The following is a 19,449-nucleotide window of genomic DNA, read 5'->3' on the forward strand; positions in this document are numbered from 1 at the left end:
GATTGTCTAGACTGACAGTTGAAGTTTTTGAGCTGTTTGACACGAGGGAGTTGATGTATCCATCGTCTATTTATATCGCAGAGAGCAGGTGCGCCGTTACTCTGAGGCAAAGTTATTGGTTGGGACCCTCTGAAGATGCTTTGTGCTTATGTAAATACACAACACACAGAGAGTACAACAATGCATCTTCTCCATGAAACCTTCCCCAGGCGTGGGTGTGTGCATGCACGCATGTCTACACGCTAAACGTGTGTGCAAATGTATTTGCTTGCGTGCCTGAACAATTATAAATTTAAACAATGAGCAGATTGCTGCTGGCACCAACACGGATACCCAAACACTTTTCTGCTCTGTGCAGCTTCTTCTCCCTTGAGGCCAAAGCACATTCACTTCACTCAAATCATCCACAAATGCTCCACATCCAGCACTAAACACTATGGCAACAGCTGTTCATACGGACACCACCTGTGGCCATTTTTGGATTCCTTCCACACAGAACACAGAAGAGGCTGGCGACGGCTGAAAAATGAATGTTCGCTGAGTCAGAAGAACATCTAGCTACCATAGTTTCAGGACTTTAATGAGAATCAAAGATAGGAGGGCACTGGTTTTATTTGCATTTTCTTTTTATAGTGTTCATTTGACATGACACAAAAACCGGAACATAATGACCGGTATTTGTCTATTTATTTATCTCCACCCTGACAGTAGCTATTTTGGAGACCTGCACAAATTTCAAATTATAACTTGAATCACAGAGGCATCCAGATATTTCTCTGTCAAACTGTAGTTTATTGTGTATTTGTTCAAACATTATATAATTAGCTCTGGGGCTTAGGTGATAATATCTGTGTTCTCTCTCCCGCTTGAACCACCATCTGTCCTGAATATGTAATTATGATAATGACATGTAAAAAGCAATAACAGATTTTTTTTTTTATTATTATTATTATTATTATTTTTTTTATTAAATAAAAACAAGCACACATGGATGTTGTTGCTTTAAATGTTTTACTGGCACATTTGAGATTACACATGGTTGCAAGTGATAAACAAAGTTAATCAAAAGATAAAAGGAACTTTTACTTCTAAATCTCCATTACCTTGTGAAATTTCCCAGATTGCAGATCTATTTATCTAATAGCTCCTGGCCTTACTGACTTATCGAAAGTATTTCTCACGAGTACCTCCAGCAAGGACCCCATTTCTGGTGTAGAAGACCTTGGCCAAAAAGGGATTCATGGGAGAGGGAACATAATCCCGACACTGGTCACCACCAAGACTTGGTGCACACTCCACTTTGTAGGAGAAGAACAGGGTACCATGATTTAACATGCAGCTATTTGTCCTTGTCCCACTATACAGATCAACTGAACACTCACCAAGCAGATCACTGTTCCAGTAAGTGTCCTCATCATAAACATGAAAACTGAGTTTGTTTTTCATGTTAATAGTAACTGGTCCAAACTGAAACTTCTCATGCCATTTAGGATTGTCATTATTTGAGATAATAGCAGTACGCTTTATCTGGTCACCATATTTAACCTCCACTGAACCATCTGTCTGAGTGCATCTGTCACCATACAAATCCTGTGCATAAAGATTGAATACCGTTAATGTAGCCAGACCTTTCTTAGCAGGACAGCAGTTTGACTTCACAAGGCGGTTACCAGTACAGACACAAGCACAAGGATCTCTTCTGCTGGACCTGTGACCAATCGTACAACGTTCTGAACATTTTTTTAACACTGCATTCTTCTTGATGTACTTCTCCACCTCTTGCTTCAGTCCAGACCTGGCAGGATGACTACTTGGTAGTATGGTGTGGAGAGGCTTTAAGTTATATCGAACAACATCAGGAATGGATTTCAGAGACTTAATCCAGTTGTTATAGACTGAGGGGTTTGATTGTCCCTGAAAGAGGACATCGGCTCCATCAATGTGTCCACCAATCACCTCTGTGCTCCGCTCACTAAATTCATGGCTGAAACTTTGGCCGTGTCGTAAGTTCCTTTTCTTTTGCTTACAGCGCTTATACATAGCACTAATTTTGGCAGTCTTAGGAAAGCCAAATGAGGCCTCAACTTCAAGACAATCCTTGACCTCTGTTTCTGACAGTCCATTGATGGTGGCTGCGCAGGTTTTCACAGAAGTGATGGCCTTGATTTCTCCTCCTAGAGACACTTGTGTAATATAATGTGTACCATATGAGGAAATTACACTTCGATATAAGTGCTCAGCCCTGTATGAATAAGGTGGAAGAGACTTCACAGCTGATTCAAACTCATGGCTCAATGGAGGTTTTGCTGTCAGTCTGTAGCTGTGGAGCACAAAAAGCATACAAGTCAGTTGCAGGCAGCCAATAATATTTCACTCAGATAGAAATGAAATTAACTACAAAAATACACCAAATAAAACACTAAAGTTAAACTTCTTATTTTGGATTTGGTATGAGGGTAGACTTACTCACCCATAGTAGCTACAGTGGACTGAATGACGAAAGAAGGAGTAACGGTCTTGTTTGGATTTCTGCATGGCAAATGTTGATTCTCTGGAGTGGGAACCTCCAAAACCAACCCCAACAGTGGCAGAAGGACTTACTGGGATGTCAAGGCCAACTTTCCAGTCATTGGACACAGATGATGCGGAATCATTGACAAGGGTCTCAACAGAATCATAGGCTGTGCTGGAGACTGTTAAACTGCATTTGGGGAGGACTCTCCAATCCACTACAGCGACTGGGACCTTCTGTTTCTGTCCATTAATGTAGGAGTTTCTGTACAACCTGCAAGTGCCGTTTCCAAGTTTCCACGATTCAGTGTTGATGACATAGGCGCCTTTCCTCTCCATTGTGACGATGTCGAAGCCTTCTCCACCCAAGTTGTAACCAGGGACAAAGGGAGCCTTTTCACACTCCTGTGGTGTACCAATGTAGCTAACAGTGGACGGAAGACACTGAGGGCTCCATGCACAGTACAGAAAAATGAAAAGCCACAGCCTCGACATCTGTATGAAAAAACAGCAGAAGGAAAATATCAAATGGCCATGAAATCATTTATAATAATACCCACAATTATCTGAAGTTCAAACTGAAAGGCATTAAACTTAACAAATAGTACCAGCGTCACACTAGAAAGGTCTACATTACCTTGTGACTCAACAGCAGGTTCTGTTCAGGGGGTCACGAAGTCCAACTTAAAATACTGACATCCAGGAGGTGGAGCCTTGAATTTCACTTATTAAAGTTTTACATTTGACCAACGACATTCACACTTTCACACTCACTCCGCACCCCGATCGTATCATTTCACAAAACATCACACTGCTCCGCGCTTAGTCGTAAAGTCTTATGAGAACAAAATGCAGGTGTGTTCCAAATACTTTTCCCCGGACTGTTTTACCAACGGGGGCCAATGCAACAATATTTTTCATATGACATTGTGAGATTTACAGTCCACAGTTTGGTTTCCTAACATTATTTGTATGTTGTATGAATTTGCTGTTATCGACATACTGAATTGATGCCAAAATAAAACAAAACTAGTAAGATTAACGTGTTGGTTACAATACAGTGGAGAGTAGAGCTAACCACAGGGCTAAGTTAACATGCTAATGCCATGTTAGACATGCTTCTGATATTTGGTTCACGGACACTCTGAGCATGTCTGTATGTTAGTTTGTATGTTAACCGACTGGTGTTTAGCTGTAGTGGTGTTTTCTGTTTGCCGTGTGTGCTACCATAGAACAGTAGGCTAACAGATTTAGCCTGTTTTCTGCTAACTGTTACAGCTTTACTACGTCTTTGTGTAAAAATCTGATGACATATTTTAGTATTTAGTGCTTTGATGTTTGTGGCTTGAGCTTCAAGGTCAACAGTATGGACTGATGTTGGTTCAGAGCGCCGCACTGCGGTACTGATAGACTCAACGGTTGCAGAGGTAACTCTGAGACCCTGAGATGAATTAGTCAATTAAGTTGGGAAGTGGAGCTGATTGACGTATATCTGATCCGAGTTCAGATAGTGCAATGCAGTGTGATTTGTAGTATCAGTGGTGTGCACACAAAATATTTGCATGCAAATTCTGATCGTTATAAAATCTTATCTTGTGGGCTGTAAACAATACAGTTTGACATGTCTGATCTACACCATAAATATGCACATATGTGTGCTCTAGTCACATGCTGTTGATAAGTCTTCAGTTCACGACACAGCTGTGTACTTGGTCTTGCTAACATCGTTGAATGCCCGCCTTGTTATCAAGGTACATTAATCCTGCTACTTTAGTGAAGTGCTCTTTGATGAAGTCACCATCTGTTTACATACAGCGCATGAAAATCGAATAACTGTTCTCCTCTTCCACACTAGGTGGTGATAAGTGTCTTTTCAGCGGGTTAATACCACGTTAATACGGCCCAATTTCCGGTTGACCTATTACGCGATATAATAAACAAGAGTCGTTCATAATAGTACATTTTTTAATCTTGTACGTAATGTTCGCGCTAATTCTGGTGCAGATAATATCCGCGCTGTCCCTCAGACGGTTCTTCTAGCGGCTCCGTTTCTCTTCTTCTTCTGCGATCGGCTTTCTTCGATGTTTTTGTTCCAGGGTTACATGTCAGCGCTGCGGTGGTGGAGCATGCGCACACGCATTATCCGATGAAAACGTGAAAACAATCGCATTATCTGGGTGCCTCAATCGGATAATGAGAACTCCGATTTTAATCGGAGTAACGTGTTTACATGCACTTAAGTTCTCCTGTTATAGTCCAATTAAGGCAATACATTTTTTTTTTCACGTGCATGTAAACGCACTGTGTGTTGTGGTTTTACTCCACCTCTGTCTAAGCCAAAAAGTTGCACTCGAACATACCACAAAGACTGCAGCCAACGACCAGGTGGTATGTCTGCTCCCTCGTACGTTCTGTCATTAAGAGGAAATAACTCTTCATACCAGTAGGTGGCAGTAGGACAGCTACAAATACTCATAAGAGTTCGCACATTCACATTCAAATGTACAAAGATTTCCATTTCAACATAATCATCTAGAATGAATAAACTGTAGACAAACTGAAGAGGTGTGACAATAATGACACACATATTTTATTTCAGCAATATTACAGCAATATTGAATATTGTATTGTATATACCTCCTATTCATTGATAATTGCCAGGTTGCCTCTGCACGTCCTGGTCGAGCACTCTGAACCTTTCTTACTATTCTGAGTTTGCCTGGCCCCTAGCAAGTTTGCCAGTTGTACATTTTTGTGGACTGCTTTTTGGATTTGTCTTTCTGCCTGCCACTTTTCTGTCTCATTTGTCTGATGCACTGGCAAACACCACAGATCTTCCACATTGTTTTCGTCTGGTGTCTGCAACTGAGACCTCACTAACTGTGTGAAGATTTTTCACCATGCAACAAAAGCAGGTGAACTCTTTTCATTACTGTCCAGTGGATGGTGCTGTTGACTTATACAAAAACATGGACCGAGCCCTCCTGCTGCTATGAAACTCGGTATAAAGTGCATTGAAAGACACTGCATATATTAACAGTATGAAATGTGAGTTTTGGCGCCTTGATAGCAACAGAGTTGGAAAGTACCTTTGACTTAGGGAAGTAAAGAAAAGCAATCTAATCATTTCTGCCGTTGTTAGATTACAGACACATCTGCCTTCCCAGTAACGACAAGACACAGGGTCTTGAGCTCTTGAGTTCGATGACAACGTTGGTGTGTGTGCAGCATTGAAAGAGTTAATGCTATTTTATCTTGCACTCATAGTCTTTGCATGTTCTTTCTAAGAGGAGCAAATGAACGCACACATATATGAAAATAGTGCACATATTAGTTTAGTCATGTCTAATGTTTATACCTGTTTGTTGTGCAACACAATCTTGAACTGTGTTTCAAGTACAATTATCATGTCTGATAGTAGAACTGTGCTTGAGGGTGTTGAAATGAAAATGGATGAGACTGTACATCATGACACCCTCTATGTGTAAGACTAAAAGGGTCACAAAGGGAGCTACCACAGCTTCCAGCACCACATCGAGCCCAAGGTGCTCAACTTGACCCCAGAGAATAGGGTCGTCTTTAAATGATTCGATTCTGCAGGGCCACATTTCTTACAGCTTGAACAGTTGGTGAAAGTGTTTCAAATCCCTCTGTGGTTGTAGTCGTTAAGTTTTATAAATCAGTAAATTGATTGTTTGCCAAATCTGTCTTGTGTCTGCATGTACAAACGTTATGTGTGACAGTACAAAGACACTTACGGGGGATGAAAAGAAGAAGAAAGTGAATCCTTGTGCACAGGACTTTGTGTATATACAGTATGTTTGTCTTGCATGTGCATTCTGCAACTACACTTCATATGCATCTAAACTCTCCATCTAAGAAAACTAGGTGTATCTAAACGTGGACCATATTTATAGTCTAGTTTCGATTAATGTCATTTTATCTAGTACATAGAGTCCTGGAAAGTTCTCCCAGCAACTTCATTTTTACATTTGTGTAAATTGCCTGCAATCCTGTCTGCTGGTAATTTTAATTATAAGATACATACTGACACTGTACACTGCGGTAAAGCTTCGATGACTACTCTAAATGACACTATCTACTGGCTTCATGCACACCACAAAAAAAAAAAAAAAAAATCTCACTTCTTCCCACTCACTTCATGACTCAGCTGGTTGTTGTACATTTTCTGAATGAAAGTCTTAAATGTACTACATATACTGTTATTAGTACAGTTCAGCTATGCAGACACATGTGTGACTTCTAATTCCCAGGGACTATTGCATTTATGCATGTATTGAATGTGCATCCTGCAACTGTACTTCACATGCATGTACATGAGCAGTCATGGCTATTTACAAGCAGCGTCGTCTAAACCAAGAAAACCAAGTGTGAATGCAAATGTGGGTGTTCTGGTATCGATGTTCATTTTGTTTTTGCATGCTCTCTTGCTGAGATGGACTAATTAATGCATACATACAGTCTAGATAAAATGTATAGATATTAGTGAACTGTATTTCATAACACTGTCTGTGTGGAAATTTGAAACGGGTCACAGAGGGAGAGACACTTGTACATAAATTAATTATTAACTGATAGTCTCTCATGTTTGTATGTACGAGCATTATGTGTGACAGTACAACTAGGCTTACAGGTGATGAAAAGAAGAAGAAAATGAATCCTTATACACATGGTTTCGTGCAAAAATAGTTTGTTCGTCTTGCATGTGCATCCTGCAGCTGCACTTCATGTGCATGACTGTTAGTATTCAACGTCATCTAAACTCTCCATCTCAGAAAACTAGGTTTTAATCTAAATGTGGAACATGTTCATAGTTGAGCATCAAATATTTTGTCATACATACATGAAACTGAATAGATATTAGTTTAATAGTGTCTAGAAAAGAAATTTATACTCTACATGGGCTATACAGTAAACATATGTGCTAAAGACAGTTTATACTGAATGCAACCTTCATTAGAACAGACACATCAAACTGGCAATCAAAGTCATCTGTGTTGTGGTCTGAGCTAAAAGGTCAAAACGTTGCACTTGAACATACCACAAAGACTGCAGCCAATGACCAGGTGGTATGGCTGCTACCACATACATTCTGCTTCTAAGAGGAAATAACTCTTCATACCAGTAGGTGGCAGTAGGACAACTACAAACACTCATAAGAGTTCACACATTTACATTCAAATGCACAAAGATTTCCATTTCAACATAATCATCTAGAATGAATAAACTATAGACCAACTGAATAGGTATAATAATGATGACCCACATATTCTCTGACTACGTCCTGTTTTATTTCAGCAATATTATAGCAATATTGAATATTGTAGTGTATATACCTCCTATTCATTGATAATTGCCAGGTTGCCTCTGTACGTCCTGGTTGAGCACTCTGAACCTTTCTTACTATTCTGAGTTTGCCTGGCCCCTAGCAAGTTTGCCAGTTGTACATTTTTGTGGACTGCTTTTTGGATTTGTCTTTCTGCCTGCCACTTTTCTGTCTCATTTGTCTGATGCACTGGCAAACACTTAGACCACAGATCTTCCACATTGTTTTCGTCTCTTCTGTGCAACTGAGACCTCACTAACTGTGTGAAGATTTTTCACCACGCAACAAAAGCAGGTGGGCTCTTTTCATTACTGTCCAGTGGATGGTGCTGTTGACTTATACAAAAACACATTCTTAGTCCTCCTGCTGCTATGAAACTCGGTATAAAGTGCAGAGAAAGACACTGCATATATTAACAGTATAAAATGTGAGTTTTGGCGCCTTGATAGCAACAGAGTTGGAAAGTACCTTTGACTTAGGGAAGTAAAGAAAAGCAGTCTAATAATTTCTGCCGTTGTTAGATTCAAATCCCTGTGTGGTTGTAGCCGTTAAGTTTTATAAATCAGTAAATTAATTGTTTACCAAATCTCTCCTATATCTGCATGTACGAACGTTATGTGTGACAGTACAACTATACGTACAGGTGATGAAAAGAAGAAGAAAGTGAATCCTTGTGCACAGGACTTTGTGTATATACAGTATAATCGTCTTGCATGTGCATCCTGCAACTACACTTCACATCCATGACTATTAATAGTCAATTTCATCTAAACTCTCCATCTAAGAAAACTAAACTACTCTAAATAACACTATCTAAAGAGATTTTCTTCAAATCTCTTTATCCTAACTTTATTAGGTTTCACTTCTTCCCACTCACTTTATGACCTCCTCTGGATGTTGTACAGTTTTCTGATGAAAACTCTTAGATGTTTGTGTGTCTACTGTGTTATTATATACATATATTGCATGTGCATGTGCACCCTGCAACGGCTTCACTTCACATGTATGTGCATGAGCAATTGTGGCTATTAATAAGCAGCTTCAACTAAACCAAGAAAACCAAGTGCTAATGCAGATGTGGGTGTTGATATCCTGGTATCTATGTTCATTTATCTTGCACTTATTGATTTTGCATGTTGTCTTTCTTAGATGGACAAATGAATGCATACAAACAGTACAGATAAAAAAATGCTGTTCACTCTGCTTTTCAGTGGCTCCTTTCATCTGAATGGTTGTGCAATGGAGCAACTTAAATTGTACGTTTGTGTAAAATTGCCTGTAATACTGTCTGCTGGTAATTATAATTACAATAATAATGTAAAACAATCATTCTTCCAACCTCTCTTTCTCTCACTGCGAAGATACATGTTGCCACTGCACACTGTAGGAAAGCTTTGATGACTGCTCTAAATAACACCATCTACAGGCTTCATGCGCGTACTCGCACCTAAAGCCACACAAAACAAACAAACAAAAAAACATTGACACATTAGTTGTCACCATAACCCTTTGCCCACCCTATTTTATTCAAATCTCTTCCTTTTCTTTAGGTTTCACTTCCTTACACTCACAGTGTGACTCCTCTGATTGTCATGTGCTTAATTACCATCTCTCCAAAGTTACGTACTTGTGGGGATTCAGTTGTTTGTTACATCTAAACCACAATATCACAAAGAAAAATAACAACTTGCAGGATTTGTATTTACTGATGCTTTATTGCTTGAAGTTGTAACAAAGCACAAGAAAAGATTAAAAGCTTTATGATGCTTGGAACTCCCAAAGAAAATGTGAATTAAATATGAGAACTTTGAAACACACCTAATTATATTTGCAGAAAAAGGTCAGAGAGCAAATGCTATTAACTACAAGCAAACATTTACTATTAAAACAAATCCTTATTCACGTCATATCAACAGCTGTCTCGATCTCACTCACTGACTGATTTGGCAGATGAAATGCCAGTACCTCCAGCAAGGACCCCATTTCTGGTGTAGAAGACCTTGGCCAGGAGGGCATTCATGGGAGAGGGAGCATAATCCTGACACTGGTCACCACCAAGACTTGGTGCACACTCCATTATGTAGGAGAAGAAGAAGGTACCATGTTTTAACATGCAGCTATCTGACCTTGTCCCACTATACAGATCAAATGAACACTCACCAAGCAGGTCACTGTTCCAGTAAGTGTCCTCATCATAAATACGAAACCTGAGTTTGTTTTTCATGTTAATAGTAACTGGTCCAAACTGAAACTTCTCATGCCATTTAGGATTGTCATTATTCGAGATAATAGCAGTACGCTTTGTCTGGTCACCATATTTAACCTCCACTGAACCATCTGTCTGAGTCCATTTGTCACCATACAAACCCTCTGCATAAAGTTTGAATACCGTTAATGTAGCCAGACCTTTCTTAGCAGGACAGCAGTTTGACTTCACAGTCTGGCTACCAGTACAGACACAAGCACAAGGATCTCTTTTGTTAGACCTGTGACCAATCTTACAACTTTCTGAACATTTTTTCAACACTGCATTCTTCTTGATGTACTTCTCCACTTCTTGCTTCAGTCCAGACCAGGCAGGATGACTACTTGGTAGTATGGTGTGGAGAGGCTTTAAGTTATATCGAACAACATCAGGGATTGATTTCAGAGACTTAATCCAGTTGTTATAGGCTGAGGGGTCTGATTGTCCCTGAAAAAGGACATCGGCTCCATCAATGTGTCCACCTATCACCTCTGTGCTCCGCTCATTAAATGTGTTGCTGAAACTTTGGTCATGGCCTAACTTTTTCTTATCTTGCTGACAGTGTTTGGTCATGGCCTTAACGCTGGCACTGCTGGCAAAGCTAGCGGAGGCCTCAACTTCAAGACAATCCTTGACGTCTGTATCTGACAGTCCATTGAGGGTGGCTGCACAGGTTTTCACAGAAGTGATGGCCTTGATTTCTCCTCCTAGAGACACTTGTGTGATGTAATGTGTACCATATGTGTCAATCAAATCGTGATATAATTGCACAGTTGCAGGGGAATAGGATGGAAGGGACTTCACAGCTGATTCAAACTCATGGCTCAATGGAGGATTTGTTGCCAGTCTGTAGCTGTGGATTACAGAGAGTTATTAAATAAGTTACTATTTATCACAGGTAATTTATTTTAGGTAAAAATAGCTGCCATTGTGGGCAATTTTCCAGAGCAGATCCAAATAAAACATATCTGTCCATTTACTCACCCATAATAGCTACAGTGGACTGAATGACGAAAGAAGGAGTAGTGGTCTTGTTTAGACTTTTTCATGGCAAACGTTGATTCTCTGGAGTGGGAACCTCCCAAACCACCTCCAACAGTGACAGAAGGATCTACTGGGATGTCAAGGCCAACTTTCCAGTCATTGGACACAGATGATGTGGAATCATTGACAAGGGTCTCAACAGAATCATAGGCTGTGCTGGAGACTGTTAAACTGCATTTGGGGAGGATTCTCCAATCCACCACAGCGACCGGGACCTTCTGTTTTGCTTGATTCATGTAGGTGTTTCTGTACAACCTGCAAGTGCCGTTTCCAAGTTTCCACGATTCAGTGTCGATGACATAGGCGCCTTTCCTCTCCATTGTGACGATGTCAAAGCCTTCTCCACCCAGATTGTAACCAGGGACAAAGGGAGCCTTTTCACACTCCTGTGGTGTACCAATGTAGCTAACAGCGGACGGAAGACACTGAGGGCTCCATGCCCAGTACAGAAAAATGAAAAGCCACAGCCTCGACATCTGTATGAAAGGGTAAGAGACAGTAAGAGATGAACAAATGGCATCGAGAAAAGAAACAAAAGTTCTACACTGCAAACGTTTAACTACGATTTACCCATACGCTGAAGTAAATGATATTAAGAGAATCGATGACTTCAGGGTCTTACCTTGGCTCTCAACAGTACACTCTGTTCTGTAAATTTCAGTTTCTGATCTTTATTAGGTGGAGCCCTTACAAATCTTACACATCTTAATTTGAATACAGTTAACAACCACTGTAACACCCACAAAAAGTCTTTCAGTTTTACTCCCTTCACACCAGTCTGTTGTTTTATGGTGACACTTAGAGGAACTGAGTACTGAGAAGTTCACAGTATTTTAAATATAGAATAAAGATTCAAATGCATTATGCTTAAACGAGAACATTCACCCCAAATTTGTTCTGTATACTATTTGTAAATATTAACCATTATGTAGTGTACATTTCTAAAATTTGTCCAGGACACTAACAAGCTAGAACCACCTCCGGGCAAAATTATCCTCAAGAAGTGTCCCTTGTCCTTCAGGTCAAGGTGGACCACAGAATAATTTCCTGATGAGCTGTGTTGAGTCAGGCATTTGTAAAGGTGTTGTTTTGTTTTCTAATATTACCCATCTGTACATTTCAGTCACATTGTGACTTTTGCAAATGAGATTACTTTGTTTTCTGTTGGGTGTTTTGTATTTAGTGTTCACAAGTTTCTGCCTCAGTTTGCTACTAAGTTTGTAGTGAACAGTGTAATGTCATCTGTCGTCTTTCAAAGCAAAACAAGCTGATCGAGATGCCAAATAAAATAAAATCGGTGAAGGTCTATCATATTAATTTGCTCAAGCCATATTTTGCACATGATGTTTCTAACAATGTTGTTAAAGAGGTGGCTGCCACTGTACTGGAGAAACATATTTGGTGTTATGCGGCTACAACGTTGTCTAAAAAATTCTGAAATGTTGGCCAAGTTAGATTCAGTGTTTGGACAGATGGATACAGATAAACGCAGTCAACTTGTTGATCTTATTCAATCATATCCCGATCTTTTCTCTGACACTCCTACCAACTTGACAGAACATGATGTTGATGTGGGGCATGCAAAACCCATAACCCAGCGGTTCTATTGGGTTAGCCCTGAAAGGCGAAAGATATTGGACTCAGAGGTAGGTTATATGCTGGAAAGTGGTCTTCTTGTGCCTTCTACTTCCAGTCAGTCGTCTCCATGTCTCCTTGTCAGCAATTTGGATTCCCCATTTAGGCCATGTACTGACTTTGGGAAGATTAATGCTGTGACAACACCTGATTCCTTCCTTCTTCCCAGGGTGGATGATTGTGTTGATCAGGTGTGGTCTGTCAAGTATGTTAGCAAGTTTGACCTTCTTAAAGGTTACTGGCAAGTTCCACTTTCTGATAGAGCACAGGAGATCTGTTCATCTGTGACTCCATCTGCTTTGTATTCATATACAGTTATGCGGTTTGGACTGCGCAATGCTCCAGCCACCTTTCAAAGATTGATGAATAAGGTGGTCCGGGGGCTGGAGGGTTGTGCAGTCTATTTGGATGATTTCGTGATATATAGTGAAACATGGGAAGAACATTTGGAGCCAGCCTATTCAGTCATCGAAAAGGAAGCCCTCGCGTTGGTCATGGCCCTCCAACATTTTGACGTTTATGTTGGGTCAGGTTCCTCGTTGGTCGTTTATACTGACCACAACCCACTTACCTTTTTACATTTGTTGCAGAACCCAAATCAGAGGTTGATGTGGTGGGCATTATTTTTGTAGCCCTATCATTTAGATATATGTCACATTAAGGGCAGGGATAACATGGTGGCGGATACTTTGTCATGGGCTCCTTTGTCATAATGTTTTGCTATGTACTTGTCTCTGGATGGAGGAGTCTCCAGGGCCTGTTGCCAGCTCGTTAGGGTTAATAGCTGGCACCTGGGTGGGTGTGGCCACCAGATTAGAGCAGAAAGGCTCAGCTCTGGAAAACCATTCTCTCTGCATTCCGGTCGGGTTGGACCTCCATCACAACCTGTGGTGGTTTTTGGGTTTAGGTTTGATGTTGAACACACATTCATATACACACACACTTTCACACTAAATACTGACTCTTGATTGCATTTTTTGCAGTTTAGTAATAAAATCTTTTTGTTAAACTCAATGGCATGTGTGTCTCCACCTGTTCATGTTCCTAGGACACGGAACATGACAATAATTAAAAAATAAATAATTAAATATATAAATTTCAACACGTGTCCTCCGTTCTTCTCCATAAATCCACCTCTCTGTTTCCCCCGCAAACCCCTCGTCTTTCGGCCACCGATCATTTAACCACTCAGCACCCCACCTCTGGAACTCCCTTCCTCCCCATATCCGCAACATTAACTCACTCACCATATTCAAAACCACCTTAAAGGCCTATCTATTTCTTATACCCATGACCCCCCCCCCCCCTTATAAAAATGGGGGGGCACTTATAAAATGTGTTATTATTATTATTACATCTGTTTCCCAAATATATCAGTGTGTGTGCGTGTGTGAATGGGTGAATAAGAGGCATTAACTTAAAGCACTTTGAAGAAAGGTGCCTTATTAAGTTCAGTCTTTTGCCTTTTATTAGTTTATGGGGCAGATTTGCCACATCCAATATAGCGGACATGCTGACGTATCGCAGAAACAGATCAACCCTCTCAATGCGGCGTCTAAAGTACATACGTATGAACTATCGGACCAGCCCAGCTACCGGTGGCCACGATCATTGGTGCTTGCACCCCCTGGTGGTATAGAGCTATATAACTACGGAGGCACACAAGTCTCTATGCACGTTTGCAAATCACTGCATGCATTTTGTGGATCTTCCGCCACAGGAGTGTACCAAAAGTCACATGGAAGAAGATGCCCAATCGAGAGGCCGGATAAATCATATCAATCAATGTATGCATTTGCAAATTTATTTTACACATTTGTGGATCTGGTTACATATTTGTGAATCGCAATATACATTTGCAAATAGTTTTGCTACAATAATGGCCCCATATTGTTCCTTCTCCTTTCCATTTGTCCTTGTAGGTACACTCTGCTTTGATGCTGTAAGGTTTTGATGATGCCCAAGTTTGTGTGCAAGAGGATGGTGAGAATCAACGAATAGAAACTGGTCTGTGTGTTTCATTTATCCTTGTTATGATACTATGTTTTAGCAGTTATGCTTAGCTAGGTAAGATGTTTTGAAGAAGCAATGTGAGTGGCAAATTACTGTGGGAGCAGGTGAAAGAATAACGCAGATGTGGTTATAGCAAGGGCAGACTGTATCCATGAGATAAGTTTACTCTCTTATGTGGAGACGAGCACCTCAGACTCCTTGAAACAAAGTAATTATTGAAGAAGAGCTGGGGAAAAGGGCAGGAGATCTGCGTGGAATGCTGTTTTCACAGATATGAGAAGAACCCCATCGAAGTCATGTGGAATCAGATGACAGGAAGGCAGGATTAACTGGCAATGCGAAGTCAGACACCGGACGTCACCAATGAGGGAACCAATGAAAGGAAGATCACACCTGACTTGTTTCACCAGTGACACAACTTTGTAGTAGTATATAATACTGGGCCAGGGAGAGATAGTTTGTCAGACTTCACGAACTGACACAACGCTGTTGTTTGTCAGGGATAGGAAGATTTGGCCCAGAGCTGTGTAAGCTTATTTCTTTGTGTTCTAAATAAACAGTGTTACAGTGAGAAATAAATCGTTGCAGTGTCGTCCATTAAACAAACGCACGGAGAACATCTACAAGGCAGACAAAAAGGCCATCTTCTCAAACACTCTTGGTCCTCCGCTTCCGCTCACCTCACCTGTCACTCGGCTAAAGGTCTAGTTTTGGATTGTTCAGCGATCCAAGCTGAACTGGTTTAATTATTTTACTGGTTTTACTGTTTCCTCTTATCCAGAACTAAAATCCAAAATCAAAACAACATATACTGCTATTTTTTTCTTTTGCTGGGAGACCACCCGACCAAGTCTGCTGTAGCCCCGGTGGCTACGCTAACAAACACTGCCAGTCTTGCCCGCAAATGAGGACGTACAACTGAGGAAAGCAAATAAAAAAATTGCCGACCTTAAGGAATATATCCGCAGGCTCTCTGACGAACTGAAGAAGAAGCACTTCATGTTGTCCAGCTTCACGGACGTGGCGCACGGACAGTCCAAACAGCTGGTGTCACTAAACTCAGCCCTCCAAGACACCATGGTGTGGGACCTCTCTGCCTGTCCATGACCCTCCTGGTGCACGCCTGACTGCCGGCTCTCCTGGACCGAGGTGGTGGTCCATGGAGTTGGTTCTGGTGGGTCTGCCTCTCCTCCACGCCCGGGCCTGTCTAACCGGTTTGCAGTCCTATCAGATGACACACTGCCGGGCCAGTCCTAGCCAGACGTTTACCTGCTGACACTGGTGCTTTCCCCCCACTGGCCACTGCTGGATCTCGAGTGGTTGGCGGCTCGAAGGAGAAGGCATAACCAACTCGACCCTCAGACACATTTACTCGTAGGAAGATCCTGAAGGAGGCCGTCACAGAACTGGGGAATCCCTTCTCCAGGTCTGACAGTGCCTCACCTGCATGTCGTGTCTCCTTCTCCTACCCACTGTTTTCCTGGAGCCACGGTCCCAGTGGTCCTGGAGAAACCGCGCTCAACACTACCAACTATAAACCAGGTGGTGGTACATGTAGAAGCTAAGCCAATGCTTTAAGCCACTGAGGAAACTGAGGAAACCTAATTGACTTAACTTTCATACACAGCCAGGTACAGTGCAAAAAGGAACCAACTTCAGTATCACATCTAAAGCACATCTCTGACATGTCAGATTTGAATGAATGTCATTTTTCTGGGGTAAGGTATAATTGATGTAGAATATCAAAGTTGATCAATCTATAACGGGCATTGATGATAGTTGACAAGTTGTTTTGACATAGTTCTGTCCAAAATTGTTCATCACTTGTATGTATGTATACCTGGTTTTGGGCCCTTGTTTTGGGCCCTTGTTCAACAACAGGCAATACATTTTAGAAGTAAATTTATGTGTGTTCCCATCATCAAGAAATCTTTCAACAGGCATCATTCATAACAGGCAGAGTCATTTCAGGACCCAAATTAGCCCTCAGAAAGGATCTTAGTTGGAGATAAGAGAAAAAGGTTTGATTGGACAGGTTATATTTCCTCTTCAGGTGTTCAAATGACATGAAAAGTCCTGTATCAAAGCAATCCTCCAGGTGTTGAATTCCCTTATGGTGCCATCTGTCCCGAATCTTATTATCAAGAGTCATGGGTATAAGTTCATTTTGCTTTAAAGGTGTTTTAGGTGACAGCCCCACCTTCAATCCATTTGTGAACCTCATGCCAAATTCTTAGCAGATGCCTCAGTATAGGTTATCTGTCCTGTTGTTTACAGTTCCAGAATTATGTTTATAGATGAAGTCACTGTGAACCTTTTCATTCAGAGGGTGCAGTCCAATTTTTGCCCAAGAAGGGACATCGCTGCCCTCAAAAAAGGATGAGATGAACCTCAGTTGAGCTGCCAGGTAGTAGTTTTTAAAACTCAGTAGTAGAAGTCCCCCCGAGCCATTGTGTTAGCTTCCCCATAGATATTCGGGGTGCTTTACAATTCCATAAAAATTGTCTGACACAGAGCTTTGAAGAATGATTGTGGCGATGGAATGGGTAGGGATTGAAACGGGTATTGCAATCTCGGTTGTACATTCATTTTAATACAATTCACTCTTCCAATCAAGGTGAGAGGCAAGCCCATCCATTTACGTAAACCATCCTCAATCTTACTGAGCAGCGGGAGGTAATTCAGTTTGTACAAGTTTTGGAGGTTGTTGGTATTTTATACCATCCATAGGCCATCTAAATGAACTTGTGCGCTGGAGTTCAGAGTGATCAAAATTTGTCAATGGAATAATTTCACTTTACCTTACCTTTCAAATTTACCTTATAACCTGAAACACTACTATAAGTATGTAATACAGTTTGTCGACTTGATCTGCTTAAAGGGAATGTAGATGAAATCTGTCCATTAGTGCTGATTTTAGCCTGGGGTTTATGACATAGAGTTTGAACCCAACTAATAAATGATTGACCGAACCCAAACTTGGCTAACACTTTAAATAATTATGGCCACTCCAGCCTATCAAAGGCCTTCTCAGAATCTAAAGCCACAGCTATACTGGGTTCCGTTTCAGATTTTGTTAAATGCTTTGGAAATTAATTCATGATCTGTATTTAACAATGAAATTGGTCGAAATTGGTCGATATGAAGACCATCTCAAAGGATCTCTATTTTTTTGTGAATTACAGTAATTATGGCTGTAGAGAATGACTGAGGGAGTGTTTGAGTCTTCAAGGCCAAGTTGATAACATCCATGAGAAGTGGGAGGAGCAAATTTTTAAATTCCCTGTAAAATTCTGGAGGGAACCCATCTTCTCCTGGTCATTTATTTGCTTGTAATGAGCCCAGAGCTTTTTCAATTTCTTTTCGTGCAAAGGGCAGATCAAGACTATTTTGGTCTTCCTGGCCAAGTTTGGGCAGTTCAATCATGGACAAAAATTCATCAATGTTACTCAGATTCTCTGGTGGTTCTGATGTGTATAAATGTGTGTAAAATTGTTTGAATGTATTATTGATTTCTGATAGGTTATTTGATACAGAACCTGTTTCAGTTCGGATTGAATTAATCGTCCTAGAGGTTTCTTCTTTTCTCAGTTGCCGAAACAGAATTTTGTGTGCCTTCTCTCCCAATTCATAGTATCTCTGCTTGTTTCTTAGAATGTTTTTTTTTCAATTTTGTAAGTGTGCAAAGTATTGTATCTAAGCTTTTTGTCCAGGGTTCTAAGTAAATCTGCCAATTCACTAAAACATATCTCCCCGCATCAACAATGGTTTCTCCAACTGTTACAGGTGTGTTCTTATTTATCAAGATGGCCACTCCCCTGGCTTTAGAGTTAAAGGATGATGATATCACATGCCCTATCCAATCCCTTTTCAATTTTCTATGCTCCAGGGGCGTCAGATGGGTTTCCTGTATAAAGGCAATGTCTATTTTCAATTTTTTCAAATGTGTTAGTACTCTCTTCCGTTTAACCCATTCACATTAAAGCTCACAAATTTCACCACCTTGCTCATCAATAGCGGATGATTTTACAGAGATATTGCCCCTTGCATAAGACCAATGTGTCTCTTACGACCAAGTAATGTAAAGTAAAGCACTGACCATATGAAAAAACAGCAAAAGTCAAAAAAGAAAAAAAAGAGAGAACAGTAACCCCCCCCCCCCCCCGCGGTTCAAAGTGGACCATTGTAATATAGTGTATTTAGAACAATACGCAAAACGTCCCCGCGCTGCGAACAGCTGGTCAGCTGCTTTGAACAAATAGTTGCCAAACCTCGGCGCAATCGTGAATTGATTGAAGAGTGTCTGTGTATGGATGTACTCCCCTTCTCATACATTACTCTTTTCCAGGGACTTCACCGCTTCCTTTGGGTCTGCTAAGATCCTGGGCGCTCTGCCATCTCGGGGGTAAACATAAAGTTTGGCCGGTATCGCAGAGTGTGTTTTATTCCTTCGTTGCGCAGAGCCTGCTGCATTTTTCTGTGCCATGACCTGGTGTAATCCGGGAAGATGAAGACCCTGCCTCCCTTGTACTCTATGGACTGTTGTCTGCCGAGGCGAAGAATCAACTCCTTTTTTCTGAAAGTGATGGATGCGAGCCAGGATGGTACGTGGTCTAGCGCCGACAGCCAGCTTCGATTGGAGGGAGCAGTGCGC

At 41.0% G+C, this 19,449-nt stretch overlaps 2 protein-coding genes across 2 annotated transcripts; both read right to left on the reverse strand.

Moving 5' to 3' along the window:
- Positions 1-992: 992 nt before the first annotated feature.
- On the reverse strand, positions 993-3,258 carry LOC125004517 (perforin-1-like). Its single transcript, XM_047579163.1, has 3 exons — positions 3,149-3,258; positions 2,471-3,006; positions 993-2,320 (listed from the first exon to the last, which is right to left on the reverse strand). Exons 2-3 carry the CDS (start codon positions 3,004-3,006, stop codon positions 1,162-1,164), a joined length of 1,695 nt encoding a protein of 564 aa, XP_047435119.1. The 5' UTR covers positions 3,149-3,258; the 3' UTR covers positions 993-1,161.
- A 6,320-nt stretch (positions 3,259-9,578) lies between these two features.
- Positions 9,579-11,740, reverse strand: LOC125004516 (perforin-1-like). Its single transcript, XM_047579162.1, has 2 exons — positions 11,088-11,740; positions 9,579-10,956 (listed from the first exon to the last, which is right to left on the reverse strand). Exons 1-2 carry the CDS (start codon positions 11,621-11,623, stop codon positions 9,786-9,788), a joined length of 1,707 nt encoding a protein of 568 aa, XP_047435118.1. The 5' UTR covers positions 11,624-11,740; the 3' UTR covers positions 9,579-9,785.
- Between the last annotated feature and the right edge of the window lie 7,709 nt (positions 11,741-19,449).

Source organism: Mugil cephalus, chromosome 2 (genome assembly GCF_022458985.1).
Source record: "Mugil cephalus isolate CIBA_MC_2020 chromosome 2, CIBA_Mcephalus_1.1, whole genome shotgun sequence".
In the NCBI taxonomy this organism is placed as follows: domain Eukaryota; kingdom Metazoa; phylum Chordata; class Actinopteri; order Mugiliformes; family Mugilidae; genus Mugil; species Mugil cephalus.